At 44.4% G+C, this 24,311-nt stretch overlaps 2 protein-coding genes across 2 annotated transcripts in view; both read right to left on the minus strand.

Annotated features, from left to right (window-relative positions):
• LOC130203308 (disintegrin and metalloproteinase domain-containing protein 12-like) overlaps positions 1-7,175 on the minus strand; it is a 69,592-nt gene extending 62,417 nt beyond the window's left edge. Inside the window, exon 1 of the mRNA XM_056429370.1 lies at positions 7,036-7,175. Coding sequence (XP_056285345.1) covers positions 7,036-7,141 — 106 coding nt within the window. The 5' untranslated portion in view covers positions 7,142-7,175. The remainder of the gene's footprint in view (positions 1-7,035) is intronic.
• A 1,894-nt stretch (positions 7,176-9,069) lies between these two features.
• Positions 9,070-19,604, minus strand: c13h10orf90 (chromosome 13 C10orf90 homolog). Its single transcript, XM_056430718.1, has 8 exons — positions 19,511-19,604; positions 17,099-18,386; positions 15,492-15,644; positions 15,103-15,206; positions 14,597-14,768; positions 13,230-13,293; positions 12,799-12,889; positions 9,070-10,845 (listed from the first exon to the last, which is right to left on the minus strand). The coding sequence occupies exons 2-8, from the start codon at positions 17,865-17,867 to the stop codon at positions 10,807-10,809; spliced, it is 1,392 nt and encodes a 463-aa protein (XP_056286693.1). The 5' UTR covers positions 17,868-18,386; positions 19,511-19,604; the 3' UTR covers positions 9,070-10,806.
• Positions 19,605-24,311: the final 4,707 nt, after the last annotated feature.

Below are 24,311 nucleotides of genomic sequence, written 5' to 3' on the forward strand. Positions count from 1 at the left end.
CGAAATGTGATTCAGATTTACGACTGGATTAAGTAATTAATTTGGCTTCCCCCAGCAGTGTTGTTAAGCAAAAACAACTAAATCTATTATACACTCTGTCTGTACAACCATTGTTTGGCTGTTTTAGTGTCATATTCACAAAGGACATGGATTAAGTGATTTGGAACCTGGGGATTGGGACCAAGTCAATCTGTGTAATCGTGTGATTAACAAAACGTGAAGGAAAAATCTCACACACACATCAGGTTTTTCTTAGTTCTCTCACAACGTCACATGCTTTATAAGCGATTGGGAGCACTTTCATTGCCTATCAACTGCTTTCATCCAGGTAGCCGTGTGCCTTAAACCTGGTTTGTATCTGATCGACTTCAATTTATTGTCTCAATTGCGAAGTCTTCTTCACACTAGCATGATATTCCTTTGGTAAATTGTGGTCCCATTTAAAGTATAACAGCACGAAATGCTATCAGAGCTAACGGTGTTTATCTGACTGGGAACTGTAGAGCGAAGGCCGTTAGCTAAGCAGCTATGCTGGACTTCAGCATGCACAGCCAGCGAGGCAATGTCACCAAAGAACAATGGAGAAGCTCGGATACCAACACACACAGAGGGAGAGTCACATGCTCCGCTCAGGTAGACATTACTCCACTATATATCTTTCCATCGCAAATAGTTGTTTACTGCTGTATCAATTCCCTGAATCCCTTATAGTACACCTCTGATGTGCTCTCTGTTTTTTCTTCATGTGAAATATCGGAGCCTTTAACCTCTACATGGCTGATAAATTACTCAAATGAAAAGGGAACACCGTTGTTTGCTCCTCACAGACGTATGGATCTTGTGATGAGGGGGGGAGGCGTTGCTAAAGGGGCACAAGACCAAGGCGTACCGACTTAAAGTCTGGGTCAGTGATTGGCATTTTAGTTTGTGACCCTTTAAAACAAAGGGTACTTATCGATCATCATCATAATCTATGGGTTATGAGAAGATCAATTCAACTGAATATATTTCCCTTCTTGGGGAATGTGGATGTTATAAGACGCCATGACTATATTTCTTTCACTTTTTAAAACCCAAGTCTGTCCTGTTTTAACCTCAACATATAGCCGTGTAAACAAAATCAGTGCTTGCTGGAGTACTTTAACGTTCCCTTGGTGTTTATCAACGCTGCCAAATGAGTGCATTCTCCATAGCCAATGAGCTGCTGGTCCAAGGGAACATATGACCTTCCTCAGTTCTGTGCAGATGTCAAGACGTCCTTTCTTACTGCCCTTTCACAACTCCAGCCCTTCTCTTCCCCCCTCACCAAAACAAACCAACGGCCGTTGGGCTTTATTAAACCCCAGAGTCTGCTTCCTTGCAACCAACTGCAACACACTCCTTGACAGGCAACCATGACATAATATATTCATAATAATCTTTGCTTTTCCAACACAAATGGCATGCTGTTCTTTTCATCTGCACACTTGATGAGGCCGTGCACCCCCCACATGTGCAGAGGGTCCACACCGAGATGGGATACAGGCTACACGTAGACACATCAATAAAAAGCACTCCTAATCAGAGTCACCCCTGTCTGATGGCTGGCGCTGGGGGGAAAAGCACACAAGGACACACTCCAAAGTCATGTTGAGAGCAATTCTCTCCGATCTTGAGAATGTCAGAATGACAATGAAAATAATGCCTTTGGCAGCTTCAATGACACTCGTTTTACTTGCAAAGTCCCCTGAATAGTAGAAAAACAAGTGCGGCGGAGACGTCATTGCAGCATTGTTTGACATGGGTGGACAATGTTTAGTTACGACTCAAACCCCCAGGAGGAAATGGGCTTGAAATTAGAGCATGTGGATCTAATTAGGACAGAGTGGTGCGTTTAAATTGGCCTGATTCAAGCCGCGGTACGACACAACAAAGACAAAAAAAAGGTAAGGAAGTTCCACGTAACACATTCCACATGGAAATGTGTTCTTGATAAAGCAAATCTAATAATGTAATTATCAAAAGCATGTATCCAAAGCTATGTTTTGGTCCAGATTTGATGGGTATCTTTAATCAGAGCTCTGACTGGATTAGCGACATGATCCAGCAAAGTTTCTGAGCCAAACGTTGGTTCAGCTCACGGGGGAAAACGTGGTTATTGTTTATGGCTATTCTTCATTTAATAATGGATGATTGACAGCGATACCACACATTAAATTCATCCCCAATCAGAGTGGGCAAATTATGCTAATTCAAACAGAATGGTGATTGGGAATAAATTGATGAATGATACATTGGGAAGAGGCAGACGCTCTTTCATAAATGACCTTGGAGACAAAAGCAATGAACTCTGCTGCCTTTCCGTATCTCTTTCTCTCCTGCATCATCTTCTAGGCCTTGGACAAATCACAATATCATTATTGATTGCTATTAAGCCTTTTTTTATCAATGAATATTTTATTTGATAAAGCTTTGATAAAAAATTATTGTGAAAATGCCCTTCTCAGGTTATAAATGTTCCAGATGTATTTGAGTTGCTTGTTTTGATGAACCAACAGTCCCAACCAAACATATTCCATTTCAATTCATCACCGCCGACACAAATGTGAAAATTTCACTGGTTCCAGTTTCCCTCAAATTGGAGCATTTGCTACATTATTATGTAATTCTAAAAAAAGATTTCCTTGGAACTGCAGATCCCACAAAACAAGCAATTTCAGGACATTATCTTGGGCCCTGGGGGATGAGCATTTATCACAATTTTATGATATTCTAAAGACATTAAAAAATGCAACTAAAAATACGCAAATGAATTGCTGATGAAAATAACTATTACTCAGAGCCCTAGATGAAATACAACTGAGAAAAGCAGCAGCTCCTCATATTTGGGAAGCAGGACTTCATGTTCCGTCAATCACCTCGTCGAATAATCTCCCCTTGCTCCCCGTAATGTGTTCGCGGTGCCGGGTTCATGGGGATTACAGAGCAAAGGTGAAAAGTGTCCGCTAATCTTGGCTCGACTCCACAGGAAACATCTGACCCATTTGAGGGACATTATGTCAACACCCTGAGGGTCGCACTCGGAAACATCGAAACCTGTGGGTGACATCATGGCAATAGCAATCTGCTCAAATTGGAGAGAGGGTCTCCTTAAATCAAATCTAATAAGGTAGCAGTGTGTCAAAAGTTCTCAGAGTTGTTGATGGAGGGATTTCTCTACGGATTACTTCTTTAAGAGCATAATCCAGCCTTTTGACACTGAGCTCCCTCTACCGGTAAATAGCCCTTTTGTGTTCTTTCCCTTTCCCGTCTTCACCCCCCCCCCCCCCCACACCTTGTATCCTGAACACATTTACTATCACACTAGCATGATGTCAGCGCGTAACGACTCCATGGGAAATAGATGGTCTCGCAGCATAAACTTCCCCTTGGCCCAGCGGGGGGTTAATGTTGTCCGAGAAGCCCCTGCTGCGCTGCCTCCTGTGTGTGCCTCAGCAACAAAGGTCAGAGTCAGAGAGCTGCCGGGGCAGAGCTGTGTGGACGCTTGTTCATACGGTCGCTGTGATGGATCTCATTTGCGGCGCCCTGGAAGCCCTCTCTGTCCTGGGAAGCACATGCCTGGCCCGCATTCAAAGCACCACCAGGACTACAAAAACGAAAACTCAAGCCGCGATGTCATCATCCATTCCTCGAGATGTTGCACAGCGGCGTCCGTGTCGTTACCTCATAGTCAAACATGAAGGATTACGCCCCATTTATAGATTAGTTGATCTGCAGAAAATCATTTAACACTCATTTTGATATTTAAGTCACTCAACAAGATATATTTATGTTATTAAAAATGTAATGTCTTCGACGAGCTACTTCAAGACATCAACTCTGGATATTATAAATCAAGAACTGCAACAACTGAGACATCCCAATCTTAGTCTACTTTCTACTTGAAACTTTCATCTTTATTTTGGATCTTGTAGCTTGCTCTGCTTCTCTTGAAAATACAGCACAAGTCCTCCCGTGTTGGGGATCATTACTCAGAGAGAGATGCAGACAAAGCAACTGGCTGCAGCAGAACTATATTTGAGCCAATTTGTTGGAATCCTCTCCAGGTAGGAGCTGGCCTGTCTCGTTCCTGCTCGTCCTTTCCCATTTAGGGATAGGGGAGTGGAATCTGGCCGGATGCTGAAAATAGATGATGTGGATCGGAGACCAAAACCCCCCAAAATCCTGCATTTGAGATCTCAGTGGAAGACAAAGAGTCTAGTCCCAGTGGGGATGTGTCCCTGAGCACTGCAGGGTAAAGTTTGTTAATCTGGAATTGCAACGCACTGAATTCTTGAATCCTTCTCTCTGCTCTCGCAGGATTATTACAAACTAAAATACTGATGTGATTTTCAAGTTGCAAACCAAGTGAATAAATGAACAAGATCAATGTGAAAAGCACGGTGTCGGTTTCCTGCCGATTAAAAACAGAAAAGCGTGACACGAGGTGATGTGATATCTGCTAAAACTGCTTGGATTAAAAAAAACTCAATCTCAACCAAAGAGGGGATCGTTGTTAAAACTCAGAAAGTCAGAAATAGTCTTTTCTGTCTGAAGAGCAAACCGTTTGCTCACATCTTAGAACCACTTTAAAAGGTGATGATGGAACTCTTTCGCACAAGTGAAACCACATTGAGGAAACTGCCTACGTGAGAAATGCTCCGTTGCATTACGTCTGTCCCTTAGTGAACCAGCATGGAGAATAGAAAAATCCTGGACCTGCTCATCTAAATGGAATCCAGTTGTTCTGAGCTCTTCTTGTGGCCTGAGAAAGAACGATCGGACAGCTATAGCAAATCTTATTCATATGCTATTACTAAAACCTCTGCAGGACACAAGACCTGACCAGAAGAGGCTTATAAACTGTCACTGGTCTTGACACACTTGATGGGGTGGAACGTGAACAAATCCAGATAGACTTGACACTTGACACTGAAAAGAGATATCTGAGCCAATTGGGCATCCCTCTCTGACCAGAGAGAGAAAGAAGACGCTCTGGGCGGGCGGGCGGGGGGTGGGGGGGGGGGAGTCTGTACTGAGCTCAACTCTGACCTGACTTAAAGTCCGGTGACAAAGTCCAGAGCCGGCATCAGGTTTCAGCTTGTGTGTTAAGCTTTTGTTGGGGTGGGTGGTTGTGGTTGGGGGGGGGTGGGGTCAAATGAGTCCAAAAGCAGCTCCGAAGAAATCAACGCAACACAGGCAGGGTTAGGCCACATGAGCACAGTCCAGCTCTCCCTCCTATATAAATATCCCAGCAACTGGTTGATCCATCTGTCTTAATGCACCGGCACACATTAGCCAAGTCTTCTTCCTCCCGGCCTCCCGGGTTTTAACTACTACGGACAATCCATCCCGGAGGCTCCAGGTTGCATTCACACGGGAAAGATACTAAGTGCGTCTGACTGGAGATCGGTCACATCATGCAGGCCGACCGGGTCGTGACGGTTGGATCAGGAGGCTACAGCGGGCTAATAAATACTGGCTGACACTAAGTGTGTCAACCGTCGGAGGAAAACATTTATCAATCATCATCACAGAAACATGCACGAGACCGGCAGGGCGAGGAAAACCCATCAAGAAAGCTTGAGGGGCCTCAGGAAATACATAATGCAAACATGAATGCAGATGAACTGCTGCATCTCTCCTGAGAAACCTGGAGTTTCCTGACAGCGAAGATAAAGGTTTGCACCGACTGGAGTGGAGACCCGTGGAAAGGGAGCCCCCGTGATGCCCTCTCATTGGGCTTTGAATTGATTCAAGACACAGAAAGAACATCGAAATCCTACACGATAATATTCAAACTGTTGCCGCCATTGATTCTATGTCTTTTCAATGCGACCCCACCTCCTGCGCCCTTGCTCAACACAGCTCCCTGCATCCATTTATCTCAATCAGAACCCCCCCACCCCACGAGCAGGTAATATCCTGTCTGCACAGATCGGCCTCAGACTTTCACACGTTTACTGACGATGATGGCGAACTGTTGATGAATAAATGAGCAACTTCCTCCCGCTCTGATCCCAGTTTTACACATTTCACCCTCGCTGCCGGTAATGAGGTCCCGAGATTCCCAGAGTCGGGTGTCGAGACCGACCGCGTGTCGGGGCGTGAGAGTTTTTCTGCGGGGGCCATAACGCTCACCGCTGTTGGTCATGCTGTGTCGTGTCCTTGTTGAAGCTCATGGAGCACTGGTGACTGGGGTATCATGAGCCACCGCCCAGAGGGATGCAACCAGTGGGACAAACCACACACACACACACACACTCTGACATCACACCAGGACATCTCCCCAGAGTTCTCTCAAAAAGCAGCTATTTGTCATGTGTTGCTCGGCTGTCGTAAACCTCATAAACATCATAAACAGCGCACGTTACAGGTTTCTAAAAAAGCACCTTGACTTCTGAAGATCAAAACCAAAACACTTTTATTTGGTGTTTGCCACTAAAATGACTCTGGAATTCATCCATAATTGAAACATGTAAGTTTGTTTTAAGTGCCAGCGAAATGCCTGAAGTGCTACCACTGATTACCAAAAGAGAGTTTCAGCATCATCAATTATACAGCTTCTCCTCTCCTCCGAGGTGCACAGCGCTCACGTGTGATGTTTTGCCTCTCGCACACAGGTCTCGGGGAGAGACCGAGAGAAAGCTATATATGAATTTAGCGAGCTTGTTTACTCTGGAGATGTTGCATTCTGCCCAAACATGTGTTATAGATCTGTCAGACCGCTGTGGTAACAAAGGCTTTCATAAAACATGAGATACTAACATCAGCCAAAGGGGAGGCATGTGAAGAATAGAATAGAGTGGAACAGACACGCACAGGGAAACAATGCACAGCATGCAGACAGGTTCATTTAAAGATACACATATACGTGTTTTCTTTATGTTTCATGGGGAAGGTTTTAAATGTGACATTCTCCTGATAATAAATTAATTAGGGAACAAATCTAGTCCCTACTTTTGCCCATAGATCTTGCCTATAATAGACAAAAGCGAAATACATCTTGCCTCTTACCTTCAGCAGATCGGGAGAGCACACTGGCACACACCGAGACAGAGATGGATAAAGCCTGAAGTGCTGTCAAAATAACAAACTTCAGAGTCCGGCTCGCGAGCTGCATGATGCCCGGCTGAAGCGTGGACGGGACTGGGCAACTGGTTCACTGCAGCGCGACCATCATACAATCCGACAACAGCTGATGTGCAAGATCCCCCCAACCAACCCAACCCCACCCCCAGACAAATAAAAAGACTTCCTGAAATATGATCGAGCGTGTAAGGGGGTGCGTTAGGAAATCCCGAGGACAGCTGATTCAATTCCCCATTCACAGACGTCCAAGTCCAAAGGCGCCTCGCGCAACAACAACAACAACGACAAAAAAGTGAGAAATGTGAAGTATATGTGGAGCGACCGGTGAAAACATTCACAAGTAGCCAACACAAGCCGCTTCTGTCTCAGTCGCCCACTGGAATGACATCAATTCCAGAGCAATTATTGGCGATAAGTGTTGTCTTATGAGTGGGGACCATGTGCTTGAATGAAACGCTCCGCGGGGTCCTAGCGCCTGCTCATATTAATGAACGAGCATCAAGCTACCGGGAATGAACAAAGCACAGCATCCGGTTACATCTTTCACAATAAAGCCCGCTAAATTGCACTTTTGCAATACTGTTTTTACATTCTAATACAACTAAAGACCGTACGTAATGAATAGACTACAACAACTTTAATCAATAAACAAATTATGTTTGTAATGCTAATTATGTGTGTTCTCTCCTATGACCTATCATAGGCTGAATGCCACAAGTGGACATGCAGAATAAGCTATTATTTTTACTTTGATTTAAGATTTATTGCTGTTATATAACAGAAGCCCTACAAATTACAGACATTCAAACCATATATGACACACAAAATCATCCTGGAAGGATGTAGAGCGCTAATCGAGCGTTTTAATTTGAAGGTACATCTTTTATTTTCCGGTCTTCCTCTTATCCGTTTCTCAACTTGACCCAAAGGGGTTCGGTAGGTGCACACATGCTGTGTGTAGATTGTAGAAACTCACATTAAGTGCACATCTAGCCTACATAGGCCTCCCTCACAGATCTTATTATGCACGCGTGTTGTTATCCAGTCAGAGAACCCTGAAAGCAGCATTCTGTGTGGGAAATGCTGACGTGCACATTTAGTTGAACGTTGACTTGCAGCAGTCACAGTAACGCCGACATAACACTGTGATGGCAGTGCGATTGCACTGAAGACTAGGCTCACCTAAAGAAGAATGAACTAAATAAGCTATACAATTAAAATAATGTTTTCCAATTGTCTTGTTGTATACAGATATGCAATGGTGATTGCTGGGTAATATGTGTTTTGATATTGCCCAATGTCAAATACATATTGTATTATATATTATATTTCAATATATCTATAAAACTCACAACCAGCTACTCGCCTTGTCATCAAAGCACCTGTGAGATGCACCACAGGATTACTGTCCATGGAGCCACATCTGGATAGGGCCCATTCCAACACTCAGTAATGCTGTCAGTGTGTGCCCTCTGCACTGCACCACATGGCCATCCACTTCAGGAGGGCAGTGCAGCATTTCGGGTGCAGTAGGCAGAATGAAGACTTCAGGTAAAGTCACAGCAGCACATCCCATTGTTGCCTAACGCCCGTTCTAAATAATAACTGTGGTGGAGCACGGTGTCGTAAAAAAAACAATTCCTCAAAAGTCTTTCTTTCAGGTTCAAATATGAAAGGAAATGAAAGACTACCGAGGAGTGTTTCTCTGCATGCTGATTTCACTGGAAGCCAACATTCGGCTTTAGGACGTTACAAGGAGCTGATTTTTTGCTCTCTAACAACCAGGATGCTTGAAGGAAGATAAGGTGCAGAGAGGAGCTGGCGGTAAAACAGGAATATGTGTTGGTGTGCTTGGACAGATAACAGTCAATAATAAATCCCAACTTGTTGGAAAGGATTCCATCACCCCTCTGTTATCATGTTAATGTGGTTTGTGGGGAAAAAACTATGTTTCAGTGCCATGATGTCAAACATTTTATTGTCACATTTGGAAGAAAACTGAACATTGCATGTAAACAAAGTTCAAATATAAAATACATATAATAAAAGTCAAATACAAAATACCGTAAGTTGAATAATTGTATTTAGTGAAACCCTCTATGTAAAGTTGAATTGAGACAACCACACACACAGTAAATAACCTTCTCCAAGCAGCAGTCATGGTTCCCAGTTCTCATTTTATAAAGACAGACACAATTATGATCCATTATTAAGGATCTCCTGTCGTCCAAAAAACCCTGCATGTGCACGTGCACTGACGAGAAATAAGTTTTACAAAATCAGTCGAGAGCAATGATCTGTCTTCTCCATGACATCAGTGCAAATTCAGATGGATGAAACAGCTGGACGATGAAGAAACTCCAACTTCAGGGCTAATGAGTAAAATAACAATTACAAATAATGAAGAGCTTATGCTCTGTTTTCTGTTCTTTCAACAAAGATATATTCACACGTCTCACTTTGGATTTATGTCCCGCTCCATCATGTTGTCGAGCGGCACTCTGAGCACGCTCCCGCCGGATCCCACACATATAAATCTGTCCTGGCGGGCCTCCGTCCATCATGGGACAAAGGCGGGGACAAAAGCTCCATTCAAATCGGCACTGTCCATTAACGGAGCATTTCCAGTGAGAAGAGGTCACATTCCTCCATCTCACTAATAGCTGGCACTGAACGATGGCACAGCCCACTTCAGTTATAATGAGGAAGACGACGGTTGAAGCCTGTCCGACATGGGACCGTGAAGCATCATGAATGATTCTGTCTTATATCACCGCTCCGCATCACATGAGATCATGTGAAAGTGGAGCTCACTCTGCATACCATTACATGAAGTACACTGGAAAGAAAGGCCATTTGCAATCAAGTGAGAGCCAGCTGATAACAAAAGAAACAGCACACATCGATGGTTGATGTCGTATCCATCACAAAGGTATCAGTCATGCGCTCTCTGCTTTCGTGGCCCAAACAGGACGTTGAGACGCGATTTCGTTCATTCATTTTGGCCATCTTGCATTTGTGATTGCATCGCACAAGGGCAGCTGGGACAGCTGCGCCGCGGAGACGAGCATCTGTTTTTCTCAAAAGACAATTCTGTGTGCAATCTTTCAACAAAAAAAACCATCAGGTCATTTATCAAAAAACCTCGTGCTGTTCTGAGGGTATTTCCTTCTGCACAAGTGCATCACATATATTCTGTCCTCCAAGTTCACCAGTTACACCTGTTCCTGAACTGATGATATATATCCAAAGTTACACATTAACACAATTAAACTGTTTGATCATTAGGTAATTATAACGAATAGGAGCTACAGCAGAGTCTCTGTATTAAATTAAACAGGTTCAAGTTGTTGTTATTAATTGTGTGCATCAGCATATGTTATTTTTTTGCCAGATGGACAGAAGAGTTTTTGAAGGTTCTGAAAAAAGAAGGTTCAGTAAAAGATGTTAAATGACCGTCTGGGCTTTTGACAGATTACCCCGGATTTGATCTTTCAGGAAAACAGATCTGTAACTTGAATAATAATAAGTAATGTAAACACAGGAGACCAACAGACTGAAGGATTGCTGGCGCTGAGCCCATGACCTGCACCGATAGTTCAGCTCATACGCAGCTCTGTCCGAGGGCACGGTCCACTTCATCAGTCTGTTGAGCAATGCGAAGGCATGTCGTCATCTTCATCTGTCGTCAGTCGCTCAGCTGTTGCTCCTTTTAAGAATCTGATCCAACAGTCTCTGCAATGAGAAAGCACTCAGAGTATACTTAAACCACTTGGTGGCCGTAGATCACTGGTCTAATCCTCACGAAACACGCGAGGCCTTTTTTCTTATCCAATCCAGGTTGAACCGCACGAACGTCAGATGGGAATCAAATGGTCCTGCACGGAAAGAGGAGGGACCCCCCGGCCCCCCCGACCGGTCACCCACACACTCAGGTTTCCAGCTCCTCTTTCCAGGATCCTGCTTTACCACTGGCATCGCCCCTCTTGCCTGAGTTATCTGCCACAGAGCAGCCGTGTGTGGGCACCCACACTGCCCCCCCCCCCCGCCCGGCTGAATGGTGGCACGGCACTGGGGGGCTTTTTGTTTCCCCAAGAACACACAGGGCCTCACACTCTGAGCACAATGACACCCTTCACACTGTCTCTCCATAAGGGGAGTGCAGCAGGAGAGAGGATCAATGTGCAAATCAAACTCTGTCCTGGGTAATAATTATTGATCATGCAGTTACATTTTTTTTTAGGGGACAACAAGTAACCACTTCAGGAGCAGGAAATGCATTTGAAGTGGGTTTTTTTTTTTTACAGCTTTTCTAATCAAAGTCCTGGGAGACCTGAAAGAAAACATCAAAAATGTGGCAGCAGCGACATCTAGTGGAACAATAAGCTCATTGGTCTGAATGAAAAGGAAAGCTCAATACATCCTATAAACTAAATGTCTGTATTCAACATTTAGAAATAAGCAGAACACACATTTACATCCTTTAGTTATCCCATTGTTGCATCTTATTTCTTCGATGTTTCTTTGCCAGAGTTAATCACGATCAGTTCAGCAGAACTAAATCACAAGCCCAAGCGGAGATAAACCTGATGACATCAATATGACATCATCAGGAATATTGTCACAGACTTGACAAAGATCCTCCAGACCTCAAACAACCGTTTCCACAGGTTAATAAGTTGCTCATAACTGCCCTTCACGTCTTCAAGTCTTTTTATTGTGTTACTAAAACAATAAATGCTATGCACTAAAAAAAAAAAAAAAAAAAAAAAAATCCCAAATCCCTCTATGGCAAATTAACAAAAGAGTGTTCAGAATATAATATTCCTGTAACACAAATTGTTTCACCAGATCAGAAATGGTGACCATATGCATATAAATATGTGAATTCCTTCTTCAATTGCCTCATGCACAATATGAAAGGGAATAAATCACTGTGAAACTCTGGTGTATATTATTTATTGTACTATAAGGCCAATAGGAGAATAACCAGAAATCCCCCGGGCATCCCATCCACCCCCTCTGTTTCTAAAACATCCTTCAACCTCTCGTGTTCCACTCAAACTCTTCTCAGTTGACCGCGATGGACTTGGGAGGCGGTTTAAATACTTTATGTTCCGCAGCTGCACTGCCGTGAAGGGAGAAGAAGCCATTGTTGGCCAAGACTGAAAAACGTTTCACTGTTTGCGAGGTGTAATTGAGCCTATCGAGCAACGTTGTGTTATCACCTGCTTAATTGCCTGTGGGTCATACACACAATTAATGTTCTGCTCAGTGTGTTCAGGCACGTTGTTAACACTGTGGCGAGCTGTTTTCAGGATGTATTGCTTTGTTCCACATTTTCAGAGATTTGGTGATTCAATTCATAATTTCGGCGTAGATATTTATGGACAATAGCTTCCGGGAGAACAAATCAGGCAGGTGTGGCTTAAATATTAAGAGATGGTCTCTTGATCATATGGACCAGTCTGTTTGAAATAATGTAGGTTCATCTTCTATTCAACCCATTTATATGAAGTTTATTCTCCCTCACGTATGAATGTAGGAAGTCATCTTATTCAACACTCAGCATCCTGTGCTGTATAACAAGGAACAGGTTGGAACAACGTGTCTTTTGCATTGTTCTAAACCCAAATTCTGCCTGGTTAAATGCACCTGTGTTTTGTCAAATAAAGATTTAGAGATTACCGTCTTGAAAAGTTCCGCTCGCTGCCTGTTGTTCAAAAACACCTCCCTCTTCTTCTCCTCTTCTTTTTTCCTCTTCACCTCTGCATGCGGTCTGTAACAAAATGATCAATTTGTGTCTTTTAGGAGTTGCTGGTAAAGAAAAAAATGGCAGTTCAGGGTGGACATTTATTTGTAATGGTGGGATACGCTCATTGACTTCCTATGCACCACGACTCAATACATGGAACACTATATTCTGTAGGATGGGGGGGGGGGGGGGGACGACGACATTATTAGAGCAAAAGTCTTGTCAGACGGAAAAAAAGCAGAATATTTCTTATGGAGATGTCACTGATAGAGACTCACACGTGAAAGCAACACCAGAGATAAGGATGCACCTGTCTGCCAGGAAGAGGCATCTGACAGTGTGCCGCGGTAAAGATGGAACTCACCGCTTAGATCTCGGCTGCATCTCTCTCCCAGTAATGACACTATCTCTGGGTTTGGAAAGGTTATCTGCAAACAGGAGCGTGTACGACACATTCGCACACACACACACACACACACACACACACACACACACACACACACACACACACACACACACACACATATTTAATGCTGATTAAGTTGAAGGTTTAAAGCATGGCAGTTACGGGTATTTGAGAAAAAAGAAATACTCCACTCAGAAAAGAAAGGAATAAGTTGTAATCTCCCAAAAGAACAGATAAGATCATTTTAAACAAGAACATGAATTCCAACGTCTCAAAGATATTCCAAACAATCTCATCAACAATGCAGGGACTGTGATCTTTTTCATCAACATTTATACACGAACGCAGTCGAACAATTTGGTTCTTTAAATCTGTCACTTCCCAAGCTGTCGTGGACAGTCTTCATTTTATTTTTTTGCAGCCAGCAGAGGGCAGAGAGAGAGCTACAAATGTACTGTGACAAATCGTTAAATTCTTTATTGTTTACTGTGAATCCTGGCACAGTTAAAGGACATTTCATCAGACTGAACACTGCGTGGAGAGCTTAATGACAGTTGAAGGTCACAGAAATATCTTTGCTGTAATCCAATGCTGGCAATCATTCTGAAACCCCTTTCAATTGATGAGCACTTGCATATATATATATATATATATATATATATATATATACATGCATATTTATAGCAATAACATAATTGGTTTCATATCTTACTTAAAGTGTATTTTATTGTATTTAGTCAGAGCTTAGCCTGCAGTGCCAATTCTCTCTCTCCTCCATGCTTATTTCCCATTACATTTGGCCTTAAGACAGTAAAGATGAAAATATATGTTTTATTACATTTATGATTCTGATCTATTACGTGATCCATGTCAACAACAACACAAAGTTCTCTTTAGAATTGTCTCTGTACCTTTCATTCATGTTACATTTACTCCTTTTAGCTTTTCTATCCAATATCTGTAACTTCACGGAAGTCTGGAATCTGGTTGATGTGTCATTGAGTGTAGCTGTGGTGGATAATCTTGTCTAAAACGGCTGCTGACTCAGTATTTTGGGTTTCAGCAGAGGATTTCAGTGGATTAGCATCCGTTCGAGCTAAAAATGAATGTGAATATGATGTATAATGGAGCAAATTGTTACCTAAAAGCAGCTTAAATCCAAAAATATTGGTCTAAGCCTTGAAAAACAACACACACTGGCTGAAAACCACCCCCCTCGCCCTGTGTTCTGTGTCTGTATGTGTGTGATTGTGATGTGGCAAACGGCCACTGCAGCTGCAGTAGAACAATGGGCAGTACGTGAGAGGTGACTGGTGGCACAGTACCGTTTAGAGAGGGACCCCGGCCACCGGGGGCTCTCCTCCGCCTGACAGCAGCATTCGACCGCGGCTCTACCAAATCCGCCAGATCCTTCCTCTCCTGTGCCCTTAGCTCCAGCTCTCGCAGTCTGCCCTGGGAACGGATGATGAAGGCTGGCCTGGACCTCTGCAGTGCGTCCTGCCAAGAGCCAGAAACACATTGCTCTTCTTGACATAACACTTAAGCCCGACATCCCCGTTCCAACTCCCACCGCTCGAGACTAAAAGTCTGGGGCACCCCGTGGAAAAGTCCAAAGACTGTGAAAATGTGTCATTCTCTTTCGGTGTATATCTCCACAAGGGGTTAAGATAAACCTGAGCTGTCAGATCATTAACACTATGGGCCTAAAAAAAGTAGGAGGAAAATGCTTTAAACTGGTTGTAATACACACAAGCACGTGCAGCAAATAGACATTTGGAGAATGAAATCCCAATTAATAGATGTTATATTGTTGAAATACCTCTGAACTCACCTGTAAAGAAAAAGCTTGTGGCAACCTTTCAGTTTCCAATGCGGCATTTGGTTGGTTTTGGCGCTGGATGTTTTTTTCATCCGGCATCACACTTTTTTCCCCATCTGTCACAACCACGACAGAGAAAAAAATAATAATTTTGCATCTCATTTTCACCTGCCTTGCCTTCACGTGCCTGGGCAAAATGTAAAATAGCCCTCTGGGCCTGCTGGGACATAGTTATTCCTGGCATGAATCAAATAGTATGTAAGAGTCGTAAAATCGGACTCAATCAAAGATGTAGCTTTGAAAGCTCAGTCCACAAAGTTAATAAATTGTAGCAGAGATCAATGTTTTAAAGTGAGACATCATGATTACATGGGAGAGGATGAGAGAAGTCATAATAATACCAGTATTTCCATGAGGTGATGCAGCAGAGTCCTTCTCAGATCGACTGTTTGGTGTTTTCTTCTTGCTAACTTGCCTTTGGAGTTTGATATTTGCTATGATGGCGGCTGCATTGAGGGCAAGCACTTCCTCTTCAGACAGATCTAAGTTGGGATCTGAAAGGCAAGAGGGCTTTGATGTAAATGAGAAGTGAGTAAAACGGTGACCCCGGCTGTTACTAAGCTGCCACTTGGCGGACCTTTGCTTTAAAATGATTTCATAACGTCCCACCTCATCCGCTGGTTGACTCTATCAAACGTTGAGTTTAAATGATGTCGGCACAGGCTTCCTAATTAATTGATGGCGCTCTTAATCAAAGTGATTAAGGAATAATGAATAATTTCACACGAGAAAAGACATTATGAACTAAGAAATACTCAGCAGAAAACTCCCTCTTAATGCGACTTATTCCGGTGAATAAGTCGCATTAACTAACAGGAGGGCTCTACAGCTGGTGATCAGGAACACACAGAACATCACTGGCACTCATGTGCTGAGCATCAGGGATATTGGGTGAGAAGAGGAGGCTGCAAAGAGTGAAGATGATATTAAAAGACACAACCCACCTCAGCCACAACCTGCTCACCCTGCTGAGGTCTGGACAGAGATACAGAAGCTGCTAATGCACCAGACTAGTCTTTGTTGTCGTTGTTGTTGTTGCTTGTTTTCTTTCCTAGTTAGAAAATTGAGACTACAATCTGTTGTGCAACCCTGTCGTGCAATGACAAATAAATTCTGTGTGTGTGTGTGTGTGTGTGTCTCTTCCCGATAAAAGCAATAGAAGGGGAATAATACAAAACGTAATCCTGTGTGTTGACCTCTTTTGTACCTGCCGAGACTCACGGGGACGACGAAGGGTCGTTACACTTACTTTCCTAAGTCAAACCATAACCAAAAACCAAGCAGGTAGTAGAAGTCCAGCTATGACTCAGAAGGACGCTATCGGTCAACATCTAATCGGTGGATTTGGATCTTCGGCCTGAGGAACCTGACGAGTCCCCACAATGGGACTTTGTAAACAGATCTCTGTCGACATAAGTTGATTACAACGTAAAAAGAACATATAACAGCTAAATAACAGGATCTGGATGTCAACATGTATTCTAACACATCGTAATTCTTTATTTTCACCCTGTTTAGCAGCTTGTGATTTCTCTCCTGTGCTGTGGGTGAGACGGGGGACGAGGATAAATTATACATGCAAAGAGATGCGTGGGGAAAATGAAGAAAGGGAAAAAACAACAAAGCGTCTGCAGGTACCAACGGGCCTCTGAGTCCGGGCTATTCTATTAGACATTGGCACAGAGAAGCATAAGTGTCAGTTGCACTCAAGGCAACAGATAATGGAGTCGTCTGTAAATACAACCTTACAACGGCCATCAAAAAGACATCAAAGTGGGAGGACATTATCAAACCTGAGAGTAACGCCGTTGTGGGTGTCATCATTTCAACCCCGAACACGCAATTGGCAGAAAGGAGTTGTCTATTTGGACATCGGCATCCTTTGAAAACGGAGATGAGAGACAAAGGGAGCCTGTAGGCTGACAGGAAGTGGGACAGAGAAACCTACCCGGGGTCTTGATGAGAGTTAGACAGGAGGACGATCTCCTCGGTGCCTTCTGTGGTGGCAACCTTTCCCACTGGCCTCCGTTTGGCCACAGGGGGCCGCCCACCGGCTGACCAGCTTCGTTCCCCGCTGTTTGACGGCTGACGAGACTCCTGTTGGAGTTCGTGGGGTTGATATCGGCCCCTTGTGGGAGCCCGAAGCTCAATTTCCTGGCCGCTGGTTGTGTCACAGTCTCCCTGCTCGGATCGGTGTGTCCAAACATATTGCCAGAGCAGCTCAGTGGTCTGCGCGGCGGGTCCAATGTCTGCCTAGAAACCTCCGAGGGTGTGGGGTCTGCTATCGCAGGCTGGCCGCTCATGACAAGACTCAGTGTGGATGTGTGCCACGTGTCATTCTTTCCCACCGGATCCAAAGTGGACGTGTGTGTTGCTCCGGCAGAGTTCGGCCTCTGTGTGGAATCCAGGTGGTGACGTGAAGGTGCTGCGCTGAGCCGTGAATGTTGTCCCTGACCCCATGTGCTGTTGTGCTGGTCCGCCCCCTCTGTGTAGCTGTGTCTGTACACTGGGTGCCTGGGACTGTAGCTCTCCCTGTGCTCTGTCACTTTGATGATGGTAGCCTTTCGTCTGTGGACCACTGTGTCCAGAGCACGGCTGTCCGGCGGCGGCACCACCTTTCTGGTGCTCAAGGAAGGACTGGACACCATCCTTTGCTCTGTCACTTTGACTATCGTGGCCTTCCTCTGCACCGTGGCCATCCTGGAGTTCGGCTCCATGGTGGAAGAAGGAGATTCCCCGGAGCGGCTGAAGGCGTCGTCGCCAGGCAAACTGGCCGATCTGCTCACTCTCCTGGAGGAGATGGTGATGGAGGAGAAGCTGCCTTTGTTCTGAGGGATGAGTGTCGTCACAGCGGAGTCGGTCTGTGTGTGTGAAGGCTGTGAGCTGCAGTTTGCCCTGCACAGCGGGGCTGTCGCCCTTAGGGGCTGAACACCGTCTGTCCTATGCAGAGGCGTGTGTGACCTGTTGGTGTCTGTGCCGTTTGTCCCGCGCAGCGGAGCATGTGGTTCGCAGGGATCTGCAAATGTCGCTTGATGCGCAGGAGCTTGCTGGAAGGGGACTGCGCTGGGTGTGAGAAACGACCTGTTGGGGACTGAGCTGGTCCCTGTCGGGAGCTCTTTGGACTGCCTGCCTCCCGGGAAAGCTGACACCCTGTTGGTATTCCATGCTCTCCTCAGAGCTTGGAAGGCTCCAGGTCTGTTCCCTTCGTGAGCAGGACAGCTCTTCTTTTCTGGCACCTACAGCATGTGGATGAAAGAGATTCTCTGTGATAAAGAACCCTTAACTACGAATGGAAACCCCATCCCGCCCCCCTGTTGTTGCTAATATCTCCTTGTTAAATGCTTTGTAATTAATCAATAACAATAAAACATATGCTGTAGGTTCATCTTGCCAATTTGAGAAATGAAGCATAACACATATAGTAACACTATGACATCTCTTTAATACAACGTTTCCACAGCAGGTCAGCTGTCTTGTGTTTCTTCAGGGCTTTGCTGTTTGTTATTTAGTCAGATGACTCTCCGCATGCTCGACACGGCCCCATTAGCAATGGAAGCCGCAGCAGGGAGAGCCAGCACATAGCGTGACGTATCCCTCGCAGAATCACAATGAGACTCTATATGCTCAACAGCAACTGAGAGAGGCAAGAAGAAGCCACAATTCCAGAGGAGTCTGGTTGTCTTTTATGGAGCATGGAGGAATACTGATATGTCCCTGTTGTTGTCCTCCAGCAGGGTTCATGATGTGATATCGCGCCCCGATCCCTCATTCGTTAATGTTGTATGTTGAGGTAATTATTGCTGCAGACTATGTGGTCGACTTAAATCTTGTAAAAGGCCCAAACTATACGTTTTGTCACAAAATGTCTGGCGCTTTGGATAAATACTGCAGCAGCAGACAGCACACAGACACTGACAGCTGTGCTGTTAATGCTCCGCAAAGCAAAAAAGTCATCAGCTAGTTGCTTTTGTTTTGATCACAAGTCATTTCTTTTTGGTTTTCTTATTTCAGTGACTGTCTCTGAACTGCTATTTTTTTGTCTGCTTTGTTGAGACACTTTTTCAAGTTCCACAGAGGATCTTTGATTGTGGTTTTCTCAACTTAAATTCCAGGAGTAGGTTTGTGATCTTTAAACTCATGAGCTGTGCATGAACTATGATAAATACGTGTTGTTTCTCTACGCTTTTGAAAGGGCTGGATTGAAGCTCTACATGCATCAGAAAGCAGTCGCATAACACTAGGATTAGAAGACCCCCAGGCAGACATAGTAGTATTCACTCCCAGACACAAAGACCCACTGATATCCATCATCTCCCAAGAAGAAGTGAAAACCATCCCTTCGAGAGGTGTTAACAGTTACCTGTTTAAAGCTGGTCGAGTCTTGAGAGGTCTGCCACGTCTTCACACCCAAAGCATTCAGACCGCTGTAACTTTTCCCCACGTCTATGTGTAAAGACAAAACAAATGATCCACCGTCACACTCCTTCCAAGACGTACACTCTCCATTTCTCTTTTACACACACATACAGACGCACGACTCAGGCGTTCCTCTGACTCTGTGGCAGTGTTGACACTGTCAATATTTGACTTTGGCCCAGTAAAGTGAATCCAGCACCACCCCGGAGCCACTTCTCTCCTTCCTCAGGAGACGTAGCAGCTTGACTGGTCGGCCTCACAGCCCTGACTGATACTCTATTGCCACCTCAACTGCCTGCCTGGCTGCATTTACACCTGCTGCTGTTACCATGACGACTGGCTCACACATTGGGATAACCCCTTGAATGCTGTGTGGATAATCCGTGGTGTTTTCGTTCTCTTTTTTTTCTTTTTTCTTTGAGGGAGGAAGCAAAGGGGACAAGGGGAACATTGCACCACTTTTACAAATGTGATTACACCGTGTACGTTTTTTAAAAATTGTCTTTCGAGGTGCCATAAAGGCTGCTTCTGACACCTGCTGCCATCACTAAATTCCATTTATTTCGATGTTAAAGGGCCCACACCACCTTGTGGCCCCCCGCTGAAAGAACTCCTCTCATTACCTCCACTACTGAATCAACAGCAGTTTAATAACTCGGAGGAAAATAAAGAAGCAAGGCCATATGGCAAGTGCACTCTGAAGTCCCCTCTCCCTCCCCCCTTCTCCAATTCATTCCTCATCCTCGTGAGTAGAATGGCAATAGTAGTAGTGTGAGCTGGGAGGAAAGTGGCCAGTCTGTCGAAAAAAAGGCCCTCGGGGTATAAAAAACAATTTTATTATTATTTGCTCATTAACATCAGGCCATTTTAGGTTTGTTAATGTGACGTGTGTGGTGGGAGAAGGCACTAAGTGCCTGCAATAAGATTCAAAGGTCAGATTCAAATGGAATTTCTGATAGTTTCCTTTGGTTTTGGATGTGGAATCGTGGATTTAAATGTGCTAACAGCTCAGCAAAAGCAACCGGCATCGAAACAAGACACATTTGGACGCAGTCCTGGATAAAGATTCCTGTTTCTTGTTGATCATCTTTCTTCACCGCATTGCAGCTGTGGCCAATTTGGTGATTACATGGAACATGTAGAAATATTATTCATGAAGGAACTGAAAATATGAATATTTATGGCCTATTTGATTGACTATTAACCTATTTTTAATCCAAGAGCATCATTGTAAATATATCCATCATGTCAACACAGCCTGTGCATGTGGCTTTTAAGTAACAGCGTGTGAGACGTTCATAAGGTTTATGGTGCTACTTTCTGTTAAATTCCCCCCCGCTCCCATGGATGAATTGCTTTGAGTTCTGCGAGCAACCCGAGTTGTGTCAATATAATCTATGTACAAACAAGGACCGGGCTGAAAGATCGACCCTCAGATCAAACCCAGGGAGTGCAGAGCTGCCATATTCAAAGATTACCAAAGCTGCTCCTCCGATCAGTCTGCATCTCTCCTTTTCATTCTGCCTCCTCCTCATCTTCTCTTTTCATCACCTTTTTAAATAGAGATTATTTCCTCTACCTCCAATCCTGCCAGGGCACTGTGTCACAACAGCCAGGACCAGTTGTACATGTATTTGACTTTGTTTTCGGGGAGGTGGGGTCTAGATTGTTCCTACAGTCAGTCAGTGCGGGGCGTTTGGTTCTCTCTCCGGCTAGCCCGGCCCCTACAGTTACCCCTTGGCCATATTTGTTCTGGCAGTGATAATCCTGCACTAAACGTCACTTAAACATAACCTTTGTGTGTTTCAGGGGATTTTCCGATGTGCAAGAGAGTTTCCTCATGTTTTAAAACGTGGTTTAGTGTGGCTTTAAGGTGCAACTCTTGGATATTTTGAAGTTAGTGATGTTTGTTAAGGGTTATTTTTTTAATTTTCAGTCCAATTTACAATGTTATTTTTCCCCAACATAACTAAGTCAGTGCTTTTGTTGTTTGAATTCATAGCAAATGTGAACAGTGCTGACACTTGTGACCAGTTGGAATGAGCGTGTGTTGAAGGCTACATACCTCGGGGCCTGGTGACTGTTGCTCGAGCCATCTGAAACGTTGGTGTGATGGCTTGTTTCAATTTCACCTGTTAAAAAGAAGAAGAGCCCATTTTAGAAGACTTGATAACACAAAAAGTTCATTTGGCATCAGCACCATCCTGACATTTGATACATTGAAATGAAAAGTTGCCCATTTTTGGAAAATGAGAGTCAATTGTTTTTACAATTTTTGTAAGGAAGTTGGGATATCTTTTTGTATCACTCCATTAATAATAATCAATATGTTGAGGCTATGAGTGAAATATGAACCATCCTTCGGAATATAAATAGGAATGAAACCATAAATATATATTGGCGTATGTAATTGTTACTGAAGTGGAAGATTTCTAGCTCAGAGTATGAGAAAAAGCTCAATTGTTAAAAATATGTATTGTAAAATGTATTACCTTTTGCACTACAGGGGAATAGGGTAAACCTTTTACTAATAGATATAACTAAAAAAAGTAAAAACTTAGTTTTTTCCCTTGGGTGTTCCATTTCCCTTGTTTACACTGTTTGTGCAAAGCTAAGTTAACCTAGTGTGCAGCCATGCGTGGCAGCTATCATCTACCTCTCAGCACAGAAACACTGACACAAAATATTATTTTTTTCCGCGAAGAGTCACGAGGGAAGGGATGTGCTTTGCGCATCAGTTCAGTCGGATCTTGGTTACAGAACAGCAACTTATTGATTTTGAAGTCAAATCCTCTGTTCAGTTGGTAATACTCCCATTTAAATGTCTCTGCACATTGACTTGCATCCATGTTCTCACGGCACAATGCTCAATCTCTCTTTTGAGAAAGTGTGGAGTTCTTGCTGAGTAAGCGGTTTGCAAAGGATTTGAAAGGATCTGCCTTCTCTCGACTGGGACTCGACTGCAAATGGCTCTCTGTGGCCCGATGCATTCAGTCTGCCTTGCCTTGCCTGGCACGACGCACCATAAACTCCATTACACAGCACTTTACCTTCAGACTCACAGGGCTTACACTGTCTCACTAACATGTCAGAATCACTGCCTGAGAGGCAGTCGGTGCCAAATCCAGGGTAAGTCAGCCCATCGTCTTTCCAAAGGCCTGTTTTAAAACATTGATACCCTAAACCAGAGACACAAATGCTTTTCTATGAGGTTTCTGTGAGAGAATAATTCACAATGCTCAAAAGTAAATCTCTTTTAAGTTTGAGCGGCCTGCCAAAATGAAATCTTTTTGGGGTTTCTCCAGGTAAGGAATATAACTCTTCAATAACTTCAAATCTTACTCAACTACAAGTCGAGAAATCCAGAAATTTCTTTAGCATCAGTGAATTCTCTGTTTGGTTTCAGGCTTTTTCGAGCTGTTATGTGTTTTACCTGGCCCGCAGCGTGGTCCAAAGACTGGTGTTGGTTACAAGCATCACCCACCACCATCACTCTTCTTTGGCTTGGCAGCCAGCCGATTGTGACTGGAGCAAGATTACTAAATTGAGCCTGTTCCTTTCTCGGGGCCTGCATCACGTGAGCTCTCTCCCAGCTTCCTCTGCTCTCTGGCGGAGTAAAGGATCCCGTTTGGAGGGACTCCTGGCTGCCCAGCGAGCTCTCACACAGGCTGGTACTCCCGCATGAAGACGAGGCCCCGCAGTAGGAGGCGAACTCCGGCTGTCTCCAGGCAGGTCCGACGGGCTCTTTGTCGACAGCAGGCATGGATCTTGTCCAATTACTGAAAGCCGGAGCCTGATTATGAACTGGGGCCCTGAGATGTTCACTCTCTATCCTCTGCAGGTGCTCCAGCCATCCGTCCAGCTGGCGTCCTCCTTCGATGGCGCTCTGGGGCCGAGGTGCACGTTGGGGGCGAGAAACACGGGCCAAGACCTCCCCCTCTGGTGTCAAGCTCCCCCAGTAGGACTCATCTTCCGATCTCCTCCGGTTAGGAGCTCTTTGTAGGTGGGCAGCTGGCCTGCGGAGAGTCATCCCTCTGGAGCTCAGGTAACCAGTCGCTGCTCTCGGGTTACATGCCACGATACAAGCCCTCTACACTGGCGGTATTAATGAGACTCCCCTGGCTCATCTGAACTTCTTAGCATCAGGCACGCCAGAAATTCGTGACAAGGAATTAGTAGTTCCAAGAATGCCAGAGGCTGTCAATGTCACAGATCTGTTATGAGGAGTACAGGCAAGAATGAGAAATAGATGCAAATTATTCCAGATTAGAAGTAGAAAATTGAAATTCCCTGCTTTGATTACACCGCTCCACGGTGCTGCTGGCACTATATTACTCACCAAAACACCCCTTTTCACTTGCATCGGGCTCCTCACTCCTTGGAAGTAAACACTCGAAATAGGTCCTGGTGAGTGCCGTCTCCAGAAAGGCCCGTCGCAATGCGAGGGATGCTCTGCCGAACAAAAGAGTTACTGAGCACAAGGGCTGATCATCCAATGTAGAGAGGGAGATGGAAGGAGACAGAGGGGTGGGCGGGCCAAGAGAAGAAACCAGACAAACACTTGTTGATGCAATGCTTGACATGACAGGATCTCCATTTAAACAAATAGCGCCATTAACACTCAGCATCTTTATTCACAACATGTCTAATTTCAGGTTTATATTAGTCAGACTCACCACCCAGAGTTTAAAACTGCGAATACAAACTTCCTGACATTCAGGCGTCCTCACAGATGATAGAGCATC

Source organism: Pseudoliparis swirei, chromosome 13 (assembly GCF_029220125.1).
Source record: "Pseudoliparis swirei isolate HS2019 ecotype Mariana Trench chromosome 13, NWPU_hadal_v1, whole genome shotgun sequence".
Taxonomy (NCBI): domain Eukaryota; kingdom Metazoa; phylum Chordata; class Actinopteri; order Perciformes; family Liparidae; genus Pseudoliparis; species Pseudoliparis swirei.

What these genes read in the sequence shown, in the direction of transcription:
- c13h10orf90 (XM_056430718.1), bottom strand. Translation starts at nt 17,867, where the DNA reads ATGGAGCCGAACTCCAGGATGGCCACGGTGCAGAGGAAGGCCACGATA. An exon ending in ATCACCTCATGGAAATACTG is followed by an intron (nt 15,207 to 15,491) that starts GTATTATTATGA and finishes TGGTTGTGACAG; the next exon opens with ATGGGGAAAAAAGTGTGATG. An exon ending in CACAAGCTTTTTCTTTACAG is followed by an intron (nt 14,769 to 15,102) that starts GTGAGTTCAGAG and finishes GGCTCTTGGCAG; the next exon opens with GACGCACTGCAGAGGTCCAG.